The sequence below is a fragment of the Nannobrachium achirus genome, assembly GCF_963921795.1.
Source record: "Nannobrachium achirus genome assembly, chromosome: 6".
Taxonomy (NCBI): Eukaryota; Metazoa; Chordata; class Actinopteri; order Myctophiformes; family Myctophidae; genus Nannobrachium; species Nannobrachium achirus.
The window spans coordinates 50404194-50419200 of record NC_137815.1 but is presented as its reverse complement, the minus strand read 5'-3'; the positions used below and the strand labels follow the sequence as shown (position 1 = coordinate 50419200).

Sequence of the window (15007 nt, the reverse complement as noted above, 5' to 3'; positions counted from 1 at the left end):
AGCCTATGAAGCCTAGAATGTTTCTTTCTCCTTTTCTTTTTTTCATTCTTAAGCCAATAATTTGATGATGGAGGAGACTGACCGATGACCTCATGACCCAGTCATCAAATTATTGGTGTATCAGGAATTAAAAAGAAGATCTACATGAATTCCAGACTTCATGGGGTATCTAATTGATAGAAAACTGCTCCTTAAATTTAACCATGTCTTTTAACCCCCAGTAACATAGTTCAGTGAGTCAAATACATAGCCTATACTGGTACCTTTCAAAGTTTCCCCCCAAAATGCAATTACTGTCATGGCCAGCAGATGGTGTGTGTGTGTGTGTGTGTGTGTGTGTGTGTGTGTGTGTGTGTGTGTGTGTGTGTGTGTGTGTGTGTGTGTGTGTGTGTGTGTGTGTGTGTGTGTGTGTGTGTGTGTGTGTGTGTGAGCGTGAGTGCGTGTGTGCGTGCGTGCGTGTGCGTGTGTGTGTTTGTGGGTGTGGGTGCGTGTGCGTGTGTGTGTAATATAAATATCATGCCAAAATATGCGGATGTATCAATAATGTGTTATGATTGTGTAACCATCACATTGTGCAATAGTCTTTCACAGCATTTAGAAGTGATGTTGGGCCTTTGTATCTGCTACACGCATACAACCTTACTATAAGATTAAAGTTTGACTCTTGAGGTATGCAAGTCACATTGGAAAGTGACTGTGATGTTGTGTAATTCAGTAAGTAGGCTAAAGTCAGCCACGGTCCTCCTATAGCCAAGGTCAAATATTTGATACCAATCTGGACTTTGTTCTCCCTTGATGGCTATATTAAAATGCAAAAGCAATTGTGATTTTTTTTTAAACATTTATCAACAAAACAGTTCACTATATTAAATAGCTATAGCCTCCAGATTGTATTTGTATTATTAATTAATGTATCATAAGGGTAATAATAAAAACACAACAACTATTATTATTAATAATAATAATTAATTATGGATTAAGCTGAATAATACTGAATTAATGCTTAATTCCCAAAATTCTAAAATGTACTAAACTCTCTAGATATCACTAAACAAATTCATCCTGTGTTCATCATATTTCAGTGGCCACCTAGTCTCTGCACTGACATTTCACTTGTGGGTGTGTGGCCACGAGTGTCGCTTGTTTCAAAATGTGTATTTAAAATGACATTTACTCTTACATTGCATTTTTCTTTTATTACCGATAAGACTTCTAGATGGTTCTCAAGCCCTCGAGTGTGATTGGCTGGTGGCTGCTGTTGCTAGGTTACGGGCTCTACAGAATGACTTGGCAATGCTGCCAGTAGTCCATTTAACCATTTAAAACTATTCAAAAATAGCAGATATACCAGCTATCTTTGATCTTGAAAGTGTGAGAACTACTGATTTAGAAGGCATTTGTAGAATCGGCCTCAGGACTTAATGGGTCATATAAAGGAAAAGAGACACGTTTGTGCACAAAGAAAAGTTGCAATATAATCTGGATTTAATAATGGTACTCTATGGTATACAATAGAACATTTACAAAATATACACAAGGTGATGCAATTAATTAACAGTACATTTGTTGTTTATATAACATACTTTTCAAATAAAAAGTTTATACTTGGGAGCACTGGTTCAAATGCTGCAGCTGCTTTTTTATCGTTGTTGCAATAATTATAGCATTCTACTATGCATCGTCAATTATGTTGACAACCCATACATTCAGTAATCCAAAAGCCAGCTTCATATAGATATCCAAGAATCTGCAAAAAAATAATGGCATAATAACCAAACAAAACATAGATAATATACACATATTATGTACAACTGAACACCTTTATCATATAGCCCATGATAGAACCCATGGTCTAAAATGACCAATAATTTCTCCCTGATTACTGCATACAAATAACAAGCATCATACTTTCCGTTCGTAAAAAAAAGTGTATACATTTCTCAATAATCCCAAATGGGGGGAGTTTTCATAAAGATTTCCCAAACATAACTTGTTTGGAAAACATAGCTTCAATAATTTCAACAGTGCATATAGTACATGAACCATTGTTCTCAATGGTTTTAGACATTTCTACCTTTATATACAGAATAATAAACAAATCCGCAAGGTCTTTCTTGACGCCTGAAATGTGTTTTGTATTCTTATAGCATGAACATAGGTGTGTAACTGTAGAGCGAGAATGTCATTGTGGTGTGAATTAGTATCATTTATATTATTCCCTTTTCTGTGCCCCGGAGAACGTGAACCCCCCTGTCCTGCTCAGCCGAGTGACATGTGACTGTGCTGAAGAACAAAGTAGAGTGAGGAATGAGAGAGGAAGAACAACAGGCTCTCTTTCTTTTTTCAGGATGGTCAGTGTCACTGGTGATCAGCGGGCAGTCAATGTGGTTTTTGATGTCACCTCAGAAGAACACGGAGGAGAACACAGAGAAGAAGAACCTTACATGACTTCTCTAACAGAGCAGTTTCAGAAATACTGGAAGCAGTGAGTGTTTTTGCGAGAACTTTCCATCAGTTTGTCCGTTTTAGTCCGGGAGCACGTTGCGCGTGCTGTACGACCTTGCGTGCGTGCCCCGTACGAGGTACGACCCTCTGGCGGCTTCTCGTATAGTCCCTTCGATCACAGCCATCATCACACTTGGTCCGGCGGCTCCCTGAACAGTGTCTTGTCACACAGAGACCAACGAGGCTTTGAGTGACCTGAACAGGGAGATGGGGGCCTGTGAGGCAGATGATGTCCGCTGTGGTGTGTCCAGGCTGGGCTGCCCACCCCCCCTCCTGTCCCCAAAGCAAGGCTTTCAAGGGTCAATGCGGAACGCCAGCAGCTTGTCAGAATGTTGGTTGTTGAGCGTGCGCAGGTCGGGGAGACGCAGCAGCAGCTTGGGGAAGAGGGTGCTGTCGTCGGGGCGACGGCGGGTGATGAGAGAGCGCAGGGCTTTTATTAGGTTCTCCTGCAGCTGCTCCACGGCCTCCACCTCCACGATGCCTGAACGATCTGGAAAAGACGAGGCAACGGAACGTTAGATGAGGCTCAGGAAGAAGGGAACTGTGTGATAGCATGGTGTTTAGACAGATGCCAGGTTCATTTGTTGACCTGGCATCCTATAGCTTGTATAGTTTCAAAGTATGGATCATTAATTTTTGGAAATTATACTGTTTAGACTGATACTAGGTTCTTGGTTTACCTATGATCCTAGATTACTGGGGCACTACACTGTCTCTATGTATGTGTTTATACCTTGCTTACTACTGTAAATCGCTCTGGATTAAGAGCGTCTGCTAAATGCCCAAATTGCTCATTGTGTTGTGCGTGCATGTGTTTCTTACCGGCAGAAACCAGCACGACAGCCATGAACAGCGCCATCTCATCAGGCTCCAGACCCAGAAAGCCGAGCTTCTCGCTGAAGTCAAACATGTTGTCCAGGAGGCAGCCCATGCCGAGAGCCCTCAGCGATGCTAGCGAGTACGTCTGCCCGTTGAGGAAGGTCACGCTCCTCTCCTTGGCATCGAACAACGAGCAGAACCTCACCATGAGGACCTAAGGAAGGAGCAGATAGATAGTACATCAGATGTGGTCCAATGTTTCAGCATTCCAACCCACTAGACCCGTCTACAGGTCACTATTATATGTGCTCCGGGTCTGTAGCTACCTGGAAGGTGCCCGATTTGAGCAGCATGACCTGGTCATGCTGGCTGAGATTCTGGAACCCGGGGATGCTCTTGGCGAACTCCACCACTTCCTTGACGGCCGGGGTGAAGCACTGAGAGAAGGACTCCCACACCTCCTGACTGGAGCGGCTGGCCGGCGCCACGGGACACGCGTTGAGAGGACACGCCTGTGAGACAAGACAGGAGGAAGAGCAAGGTTAGGACCATCTGGTTTTTACATTCACAAAGCCTTAAGCCTAATTTCGAATCACTTGCACGATGAATACTTGTCGGTGTCCTGACATAACTACTTAAGTATTAGTTATGTTAAAATATTAAGTGAAAGTATAGTTGACTCACCAGCACTTTGGCTCCTTCTCTCAACTTCCAAGGACAGGAATTCTGGTTCTGGTAACCAGAGACTGGAAAGCTGTTGTGGTTGGCGGAGGAGTAAGACAGAGAGGAGGACAGGCTGCCAGTGACGGGGCACTGCTGGATGGGACTGGCGGAGGAGGATGGCACGTAGGTGTACCTGGCGTTGTCAACGTTGTTGTTGCTGTTGTTGGAGGAGACGGGGCAGTGCTGCTGTTGGGGGGCGTTGTTGTAGCCAGACGTCGTGGTATTCGCCGGGCACCCTTGAGGGGGACTACAGTGGTTCTGAGTCTGAGGCGCCGCCTGCTGCACTCCGAAAGTGGAAGAAGAAAGGCCGTTGTTGTTGATGTTGGCCATCTTGGGAGGCTTCTGGTCGCAGTCATCCACAAAGCCGTAGGTGGCGGTGCCGTCGTTCAACGGGGCCTCTGGGCTGCATGGTGCCTCGGGGGGAGGAGGGGATGCCTCCATGTCCATGGGCGACGACTCGTTGAGGCTGTTCATGTAGCTCTGCATCTCGTCCAGCAGGCGCTGCTTTTCCCGCTTGGGGATGCGTCCGAAACGCACAGCTGCATGAGGGGAAAGAACAAGGGGAGAGAATGCAACGCTCCGTTAGCAACGCTTGTGACTGTGTCGAGCATCGATGTCAAAGAGGACAATCATTTATATCAGAGGCCTATTTCATGAACACATCAACACAGAAGCTGTTTGGATCTGATTCGAACATTCAAATCATGTCACAGTTGAACAGCCGGCCTGGGAGGCAGTCAGTCATACTGCAAATGTCAACATGTGACATGTCTCCAACTGTCAGTGTGTGGATTACAAATCCCCAAATCTCTCTCTACTCTCTCTCTCTCTCTCTCTCTCTGGATATTATGTCTCCATCATCACCACATGCATGTGGTGAACAGAGCCCCCGCCTCCCCAGACCTCTCCTCGATTGACTCCAATCTTCTCCAATCTTCCCTTTCAGCCTTTTCACCGTTTCTGATTGCACCTTGTGTGGAGGTCCTATTTATATCATTCTGCTGCTACTGTTACTTCTACAATCTCTCTCTTGTATCTTTTTGGTAGAGCTCTTTCCCTCCCTATCTGTGGAAGTAGGTTAGTGGGTCAGCCGACAGCCGCAGTGAAACACGACATCACCACGTCGAGTGACAGTGAGAGAGAGAAGAGTGGAAAGGTCAAAAAGGGAAGAAAAGTCAGAAGGTAGATGAGGTGACCGGACAAGAGCCAAAAGGGAGGTGGATGTGAATTAAAGGGAAGGTGGCTGAAATGAGAGCTGAAGAGGGCTATCAGTTCACACATGAAATTTACATGAACGGGTAACAAAATGACGGCTGTAGGAAAACACTTAACCGGTAAATGAATCGATCGATGAAACTGTGGTTAGGGGTGTAGGATAACATAATCCTGTTCGCTAACGCTTGCCGTCCCTATTCTGAGCATGTCATTATAGGCGAAAATTGGCGTTGCATTGCGGTGCAACGTGTTGTGAGCTATTTTTGTTCTGTGGGACAATAATTGTACAATGAAGAATATATGGCTTAAGTGGTTAAACAAAGATTATGAATACATTAAATAAGTATGATGCATTTAACTTGGTAAATAAAGCTATGTACCCATATACTCCCAATAAAAAATGTGATGAATTAGCAGGTGATTTTTCCCCTCCTGCGTTTTTGGGTCATCTAAAAATGTTTGCTCCAGAAACGCAGATGATTTATTATCACCTAGTTTAGTCAGATCCCAGGAGACTAAAGTCCAGCAGGGACATAAAGTAGTGCAGCAAGCAGATGGGCGGCATTGACTTTTTCTAATTTTATTATCAACTAGGTTCTTATGATTAACCATGACAGAATTACATTATAGAAGAACGCTGCTCGGCAAATAGCTCCCTGTAAAAGTCAGCGCTGTAAAGAAGAAATAATAGGCATGAAAGCACATTAGGCTGGACACGTAGGGTCGTCAACAGCCTCGTGTCCCAATTTCCCAAAATACACTGTATTTGTCACAGTTTTCTCCATGACTGATGACTACTGGGACTCCCGGGCTCCGCTTGTCATAAATCAGACGGCGGGGCAAGGAGAGAGGAAGGCAAGAGGTAGGAGAGGAGAGGAGAGGAGAGGAGAGGAGAGGAGAAGAGAAGAGAAGAGAAGAGAAGAGAAGAGAAGAGAAGAGAAGAGAAGAGAAGAGAAGAGAAGAGAAGAGAAGAGAAGAGAGCTACCATAAGAACTGCTGTTTGCCATATGACATTTGCCACAAAGATGTCAGAACCGTAGCTATGACAAAACACTAAATCTCATCTACACTAGTTAGATTATGACCATGCTTGACCAGAACTGACCCTCCAAATGGCTGAGAATAACCCAGAGGTCACACGGCTGAATACCATGACTCGCTCTGCATACAATTTGATTCCAGTGTTCAGCTGATATAGGTGGGTTGTGTGTCGTGGCATGCTTAAGGAGCCGCGTGCCATAAATAGCAGATCTACAAGTTCACGACCACGTCGCATTAGGACACGTCGTGAGCTTGTAGATAGGCTGTTTTCGGGCATGTGACTCTATCATGCGATGAGATGGGAAAATAGGGCCATGGGCTCACCATCTCGGGACATGCCCACGGAGAGGCACTTCTTGAAGCGGCAGTGCTGACAACGGTTTCGGTTCATGCGCATGATCAAGCAATTCTCGTTCTTCACGCACATCTTGTAGTGTATGTTCTGCTGAATGCTGCGCCTGAAGAAACCCTGTGGAAATTAGAAAAAGAGCATTTAAACTGGGTGCAATTGCATGTGTGTTGTATCAGGCAATACAAGAATCTAATGATAGAATTGTTCATATAATAATTATCGTCAATGAAAAGGTCTCTCACCTTGCAGCCCTCGCAGGCGTGCACGCCGTAGTGGAAGCCAGACGCGATGTCGCCGCATACCTTACACAGTAGCACCATGCCTCCTGTTTCTGCAAAGGGCAGGAAGATACAATTTAGATGAAGAGTTACACTAGAAGGAATAGATAGTACAGGAAAATAGTAGATAAGCAAAACATGTAAAGTTATACTGTGTAAGTTTCATTTTTAGAAGCCTTTTTGGTGACATCTATAATATACCAGTCCAAGATTATATCAAGAATAACTTTAACTTTAAAATATATAGAATAGTGAAGGGTGTACTTACTGGTGAATGTGCCGGTGAAACCACAGGGTCTTTTGGCCACGATGGGGTGGCTGTAGGTGGCCGCAGTGATTTGGGCCACGGGGGCGTTGTTTACTTCGGGAAACTGGAAGACCCTTTTCGGGGAGGGTGGGGTTCTGGCTCTCTGCTTCATCGATCCAATGTCCTGGAAGGGGCCAGCCTCCGGGGAGGAGGGCTGAGAGTGGGCAGAGGAGGGCGACTGGGTCTGGTACCCGCTGGACGGGCTGCCAGGGCTGGGGCTGGCACTGCCAGATGAACCCGCATACAGAATAACACCACCTGGGAAGACAGAGACAGAGAGAGAGAGAGAGAGAGTTCAGTATTGGATATCTAGGTCTATGTTGAAATTCACCAGCAGGAATGTAGGTCACAATCTGAAGTGTTGAGCAATGCTCTACTTGACTTGATGAGATTACTTGGCTGAGTTTTCACAGTGTGGATCCATCTATCTACACAAACACAAATAGGCTACACGTGTACGAGCAAGCACACACATGCACACACACACAACACAAGACTCACTCACATGTCATCATGTTAACAGGGCGAAATAGTTTCTTTGACTACTCAAACCAGACCGGTTAAGCCAATATAGTTTGTAAAATAATAATATGAGTAATAAGGATAATAAAAATGCCTAAATGCAACTTTCTCTAACTGGATGTGGTCTGTGTTAGTGTTTTATTTTGTTAAACAGAAGTTAAATTCATTGCAGTAGAACTGGACTCCAAACTGATCAATAATCACGATAGTTATTATTACACTTATTACTATGATTACTATTATTATTATTAATACAAATCACTATTATAATTCTAAAATAAAAAAACTCTATTTCCGTCCCACCCACCCATTCATTTTGTTGCATGTGGAACAAGGCTGTTCCCTTTCTGGATGTAAACTCGGAAATGTCTCATTACGTCGCTCCAAACACGAGGCGCACACGACCCATCCCTCTTTTATGCAGATGGTGTTCTCTGCGCGGGAGGAGCAACGGCCCCTCACGTGTAGCAGAGCCAGCTGCCTCTGCCTGGCTGCACTATATGCTGCCTGTACTGGCTGGAACCTATTTAACCCAGTAGATATACTCAAGTAGGCCTGGATGTATTCTAAGTACATATTTTGAGTTACCCTTCATTCTACTTTCATTCTACTCCATACTACTCTTTTTTTTTTTTTTGTAAATAAACTGACACATTTCGGAGAGAAAACAAGCTGAAATGAGACATTTATAATGAGTACTTTTACTTTGTTAATGTAGGTATGTTTTGATGCCAATACTTTTGTACTTTTACTCAAGTCAATTTTGAATACAGGCCTTTTACTTAGTAAACAGTAACAGTAGCCTAATAACTATAAGAGTATATTTTTTTATATTGTAGTATTTTTACTTTAAGTAAAAAAGAAAAAAAATCTGAGTAGCCTAGCCTACTTCCTCAACCAATGGTGGCTGAGGCTGTTCGCCTCACTTGCTTCCAACATTGTGAGAGAGGAGTGGAGAGTCTTTGCTCATGGCCGTTGGCCCGCGGACAGGCCGCTGCCTCCAAACAGCCAGCCACCTGACCGAGCGCTCACATGGACTGCTGACACACTTCCCAGCCCGCCCCAACACAAGGCTCTGCTGCTGCTTTGCTGCAGTCCCGTGGCGTGCAGAGAACAACAGCAGCAGCAGTACAATAACAGGCACTAAAGAGATGGAGATCACGTTGGTTTTAAAAAGCTGTGGGTACAAGAGGCGAAGGCAGGGCACAGGCAGACAGGAGGGAGGGGGTGTGTGTACAGTACAGTACAGTTTACATTCCTAACAGTCACCGCCGGAAACTCGGCGTGGGTTGAAACAGTCACGTTGTCCATGTTCTAATTGGTGCTTTTTTCCCCTTCTTTCTTTTTTTGACTCAAAGATATGTTATGCTTTTGGGGTCGTAAAAGTAGCTCAAAGGAAGCACTTCTACATCCACGGGAAACCGGTGTGGTGTTTCTAAATATATCACTCCCAGCCATTGATTAAAAGCTCCCAAAATGAGGAATTATATTACATTAGCCTTACCTAATGTGAACCACTTAAGGGCTGTGTTATACTTCGTCTTACGGTGGTCTCACACACAAATAATTAAATGTAGCCTACAAGTTTTCAGGTTGGTTATTTAAAAATAAATCATTTTTTTTATGTTTATTATAATTTTTTAGGCTAACGACATGCATAAACCATGCAATGATATGGCATTTTCTTGGCACAACGTGCGGTAGTTTAGACAGGTTGTGGCGTTTTGTCCGATTTTTTGCTGGTTATAGGTCAAGGCATTTATTGGCTACATTATTTTTTAGTCAAATGTCAGTGGCAATTTTTATCATAACAAAATGATGTCTGGAATATTATCTCCCCTTTTGTCTCAAGGACGTGAGAGAAAACCTCCCTCTGATTCTGCTGCTATTTCTCTCTCCTTGAGAAAACACGTGCTGCGTTTCTGTTTAGCCTAATGCCACAAGACACGTGTCAGCGCGGACTGCAAAGCCTCTGGGGCTTGAGATCTGTGTGCTTGCAGCTCATTTATCTGACAGGTCTGACTTTAATCCAGAACCCCCCCCCCCCCCCTCCCCCTTCCTAGCAAGAAACACATGCACACAGATTTGAATGCTTTATTTGACTCATTAAATGAGCATATGATCGCTTCAAAAGTTCAAATATTAGCCTACAGAAGGACTGAAGGAGTGAGCATGGCTAACTACTACGGTAAAGATTGACAGACATCTCGCTGGGGGTTTGACACATGCACACACGTGCAGGTGAGGGTGTCAAGTTGTGTGTACGTCGGTGGAAGAAGAAACCGTGACTATCCCGTCCCGGTGTCATGTATCACAATCCAACAGTCAGTGTCACACAATCCCCACGCCCCTGTCCATTGTCACGCCACCGCCCCTCTCGTGAACAGCCCTGTGTACTTTTGCAAGTCGTTAGTGACTCACTCTCGCTCCCATACACAGTTTCCAAGAATCTGGGCTGACCAGCTGCCAGGCCAGCCTCTAGGAAAAGCAGAGCTCTAGGAAAAGCCCATCCCTGCCGTATAGTCAGTAAGGCACAGGTTACAACATGTGACCCGCGGGGCCACCGAGGGTCACAACAACTACTGAACATAACTGAACACGGTGGCCACTCCTCCCAGGGTGCAACCGGTGCATGCATGTGTCTCCCCTATAAGGGGCACGTATAGCCAGATGGCAGACAAGTGACGTGAGGACACAATAACTCCACATGTCTGGAGAGAAAGACGCCCCTTCTTAACTTCAGGGCGTCTTGTCTTACTACTGCACGTGAAAGGCGTCATGTCAGGTCTCATGTCATGAGGCTATACCATATGCAGCTGTTTAAGTAGAGTAGAGCATTCAACTTTGCCCCGCATGAAACAACTACAGTATAGAGGACATGGGCTTCGTTTCAAAAAAAGTTTTGAAGGTGATCTCCGCAAGGGAGAAGAAACTCAGTCATCTAGTGGAAATGCTATCCTTCGCCTAAATCAAGTGTGCACTTTTAATTTGGCATGGTAAGTAGGGTGGCCATCTATCACGTTGGCTGGCAGCGCACAGTACTACTCGGGTTTCGGCCCTCACCTCGAGATAACGCTGGCCCTTGCCAGCACGAATGTCACCTGTAACCGTGTGGTTTTAATGAATTATAATAAAATGCACAGTTGCTCCAATTATGACAAATGTAGTTATCCACACATGATGGGCCCCAAGAACCTCAGAAACAAACAGCCAAACAAAACATACGTTTGACTACTTTTTCTTTTTTCTTTTTTTTATGGCACTCATTCATCTCTAGGTCACATGGTGGTTTCTTGGAACACCATCATTATGGGTGGTGATTGGGCCACATGGCTCCTACAAGTTAAATATTACATACAGGTATATATACTACGAATTATTTTACCATTGTAAACTCTGTACCCTTTATTGCGTTGGCAGATATTATATTGTAGTCAGCATTCTTTGTGACTCATGGAATTGACTGATATCGCTGTATAGCAGCCATCAACTTTCACATCCAATCATAAAAAAAACACTATTTGTAATTTCAAAGTTGAAAAGATGCACTGTATTATTGCTGTCCCAGTGGCCCTCACTCTGCAGTGAAAGTGACAGTTTACAGATATGCAATGAAAACTGCAGTTCTGCTAGTGAACTATTATAATGGTGCTGATCGGATTTCATGTGCAAGTAACCGAATACTCCAAATGCATGTACGTCCCAAAAGGCTGATAGAGCCTATAGTTCCGAAATGACATAATATTATCGTTTCATTTTAAAATAGCCTACAAAAATGTTTAGTCTGTACGCATTAAATGTGTCATTATGTATACTATGTAGGCGATGCATATTGTTATAAATGTAAATAGGCTATGTCCCAGCCTCTGAGCTGGTTTAGATTGGGGACAGTAGCAAAGATTTGAAATACAATAACACTGCCAACCGCAATATAGGCCTACATGTTTTAATGTATTGGCGTTATTAGCATTTGCGGACGGGTCGTCACAAAACAGGGCATCTGACCCACTGACCAAGCTGTGTGTCGCAGCGACAAAACAGGGATCCCCGTGCAAGGAGGCTTTGCAATTGCATGAGACCCGGAGAGAACAGCAGAGCAGAGTGCTGCTATGGAGAGAGAGAGAGAGAGAGAGAGAGAGAGAGAGAGAGGAATAACGGGGAGGGCGGGGGTGCCTGCCTGCCTGGGAATCACGCGCAGCACGTGGACACTGAGGCTCCTACACGTGCTGTGCTGTTCTGTTCTGTGCTGTGCTGGAAGGTGCAGCTCTGTCCTGATAATGTGGGGCATGCAGCTCAACATCAAGACACACTGTTGCTATGCCAAGATGAGATGTACAGGGGTTTGGAAGCCAGGCTTACCATTCATTTACATAAACAATTAATAATCATCGATCATCATCATCGACAATATCAATCTCCTATATCTCCTATGTTGTTTAATTATAGCCTATTGTAATCTAATACCGTGACATTGCTATAAGACCAGGTGGACGTATACGTTAAAGGAAAAAAAATATGAGAAAAGAAAAGAAAGAAAGAAAGAAAGAAAGAAAGAAAGAAAGAAAGAAAGAAAGCCATATGATCCACTGTGAATAATTAACGTTAAGCACAAGTTTGTCTTTGTACAAATCACCAACAAAGTGAAAAACAACTGGTCTAGGCCAAGCATCACCTGGCATGATGTAGTAGGCTAATTACTCTAGAATTAAAATGTTACTAATTAGTGATAGAGACTAATTACTCCTGAATCACATGTCAGCATGATCACTGACCATCATCAACTTTATAAAGTAAGTCACATTTATAGGTTATTATGAGTCATCATGTCCTGGCTGAATGCATGTTTACTCCTCCAGAAGAAGGCTGACCTTCAAGTCGTGCCCAGCATTAAAGTACGCAGCTGCACGTTTTTCTTATTTTGACTCACATTTTATTAGAAGTGGGCGTGACAGTATGTCAAGCCCATTTGACATACCCACGAAGCACGTGTGTGTGTGTGAGAAATGGACTACTAGTACTCCAGACAGAGTGAGTCACACTCATGCACGCGCACGCGCACGCACACGCACACGGAGGGTGACCTTTGCAACAGACACAATCTCCACCAACTTGGCAGATAAAAGTGTTCTGAAAAGCACAAATAATGAATGAATAGCAACCTACGAATAGGCATGCATAACCACAATAGCCATAAGTGATGGTAGCCTATATTAAAATGTAATTATTATAGAAAAAGTTAAAGGAATAGTTCGACTAAAAAAGTTCAAAAAAAAGTTCGACTTTTCTATTGATTACTCACCCCATTGAGAGTTGAATTCATGGCTATTTTTTCCCCCCGCATTCCTAAGACAATAATTTGATGAGACTCTTTGTGTCTCCATAGGGAACCACAGTTGGTCATCAAATTATTGTCTTAGGAATGCGACAAAAACAAAAACACATCCATGAATTCAAGTCTCTAAGGGGTGAGTAATCAATAGAAAAAAAGTTATTTTTAGTCGAACTATTCCTTTAAATACATGTGACTTCCAGCTAGTGTGTACATGCATGTAGGCTACTGTATGCCTGAGACCGGAGTGCATCTCGGGTCATGCTTCACGTGAGTGTGTGTTGACATGCAAGGGAGGGGAGTCGGAAAGTCTGCCGCAAAGATTGTACAGAGGGGGGGGGGGGCAACCCACTCCCCACCACGACCACCCACTCCCCCAAAGAAACTGTATGCAGCAGCAGACAAATCTATTGGCAACTGTCCAACTGCTGTACTGGAACTGAGTTGCGTTATGACGACTGACGAGTCACTGTGACTGTTTTACATAGAAGTAACGACGACGCTATAGTGTGGCTACTCCCACATTCAGATTCAACTCGAGGCTATATGCACAAAACTTAGTCTTTAGAATGAATGGCTGATGATATTCCATTCAATGCATACATGTAGTCTACTATTTTTACATATTTCTTTCCTGATGCAGTCATTCTAGGCTGTAGAAAACGTAATTTTCAGTCCACATCTTTATATAGCCTATAGCTATTGCTTGATTTGATTTAGGTTAAAGTAAAATCACAATATTAAACCCAGCAGTTTTATATGTAGCATTGTTTTTTTTCTTTAAAATGATTTTTTTAATGAAATAATAATAATAAGCCTAATAATAATTAAAAAAAGCATAGGCTATAATGATAGCATAAATGATAATAACATAATAATAATAGGCTAATAGGCTAATATAACGTGACATTATAGTCAGACATCCATGAAATATAATCCGAAGAACATAAAAAAAAATCAATAACTTGAAAATGATCTGCTTATCTGATGCATGGTAGCCTCTGTTCAGATTTAATTGAGCTATTATCCATGATCATGTAGCCTAAATACATTCTGTAAATGATTCCGCAGAAATCACACAGAGAAAAGCATTTGAAAATGATAAACTTGTTCATTGATTCATTGCACTGATGCAAGTGTCATGCACATTATTACCAAAAAATAAAATACAAATACAAATAAAACATGCCAAAAGCCGACTTATTTACCTGGGCTGGAGTCCATGTCTGCGTTGTTTCTGCTGTGTGTTGTTGATATTCTATAATCAATTGGAGTCATGTACCACCGACAGGGCACGTACAGAACGAATCCCCAAAATTAGAGCAATAAGATTGTGCCCAGGGCATTGGTTTGCTCGTATTAACTACTAAAAATAGCGAAATAACAAAAACGCTATTAATTAAAAAGTAGACTGCACGAAATTGAGCAAATCTGTTCAAAAGTCCTCGGCCCAAAAATGCCTATAATGATAATAATATCCTCCGCAGTTCAAATGCGATCCGATGCTGCTCTTGTTGTCTCCGCTACTGAGTGGATCTAATGATGCGGCGTAGTCTCTATCACTGGAGCAATATAATAACACTGACCGCTTCTCGGAATTAGGAAGAGAGTGAAGAGAAACGTTCCATTCAACTGGGTTGTGGTGGCACTAGACTAGTGTGTACAGTCACCCTCTAGCCTCTAGGTGACGTGTGGAAACACTTTAAACACACCCACCAGTAACACGCGCCCACGCTAACCAGCACGTTTTCAGGTGTCTATGAAATGTGACCAGTTCTGTCCTCCTTTTTTTTGCCCCTTCAACCTCTGTTTGTTTACCAGGAATCTCTCTCTCTCTCTCTCTCTCTCTCTCTCTCTCTCTCTCTCTCTCTCTCAATTCAATAATATTCTCTTTCTCTCTCTCTCTCTCTCTCTCA

General features: G+C 43.3%; 1 protein-coding gene across 1 annotated transcript; it reads right to left on the bottom strand.

Moving 5' to 3' along the window:
- Nucleotides 1–1473: 1473 nt before the first annotated feature.
- On the bottom strand, nt 1474–14728 carry LOC308287601 (nuclear receptor subfamily 1 group D member 1-like). The gene is made up of 8 exons (XM_080728828.1): nt 14300–14728; nt 7202–7498; nt 6898–6986; nt 6628–6772; nt 4009–4586; nt 3651–3836; nt 3328–3538; nt 1474–2995 (listed from the first exon to the last, which is right to left on the bottom strand). The coding sequence occupies exons 1-8, from the start codon at nt 14367–14369 to the stop codon at nt 2799–2801; spliced, it is 1773 nt and encodes a 590-aa protein (XP_080584954.1). The 5' UTR covers nt 14370–14728; the 3' UTR covers nt 1474–2798.
- Between the last annotated feature and the right edge of the window lie 279 nt (nt 14729–15007).

Coding starts and splice junctions, on each gene's coding strand:
- LOC308287601 (XM_080728828.1), bottom strand. CDS start 14,369: ATGACTCCAATTGATTATAGAATATCAACAACACACAGCAGAAACAAC. Junction 3,837..4,008: donor GAGAAGGAGCCAAAGTGCTG/GTGAGTCAACTA, acceptor CTTGTCTCACAG/GCGTGTCCTCTCAACGCGTG. Junction 2,996..3,327: donor TGTCGTGCTGGTTTCTGCCG/GTAAGAAACACA, acceptor CGTCTTTTCCAG/ATCGTTCAGGCATCGTGGAG.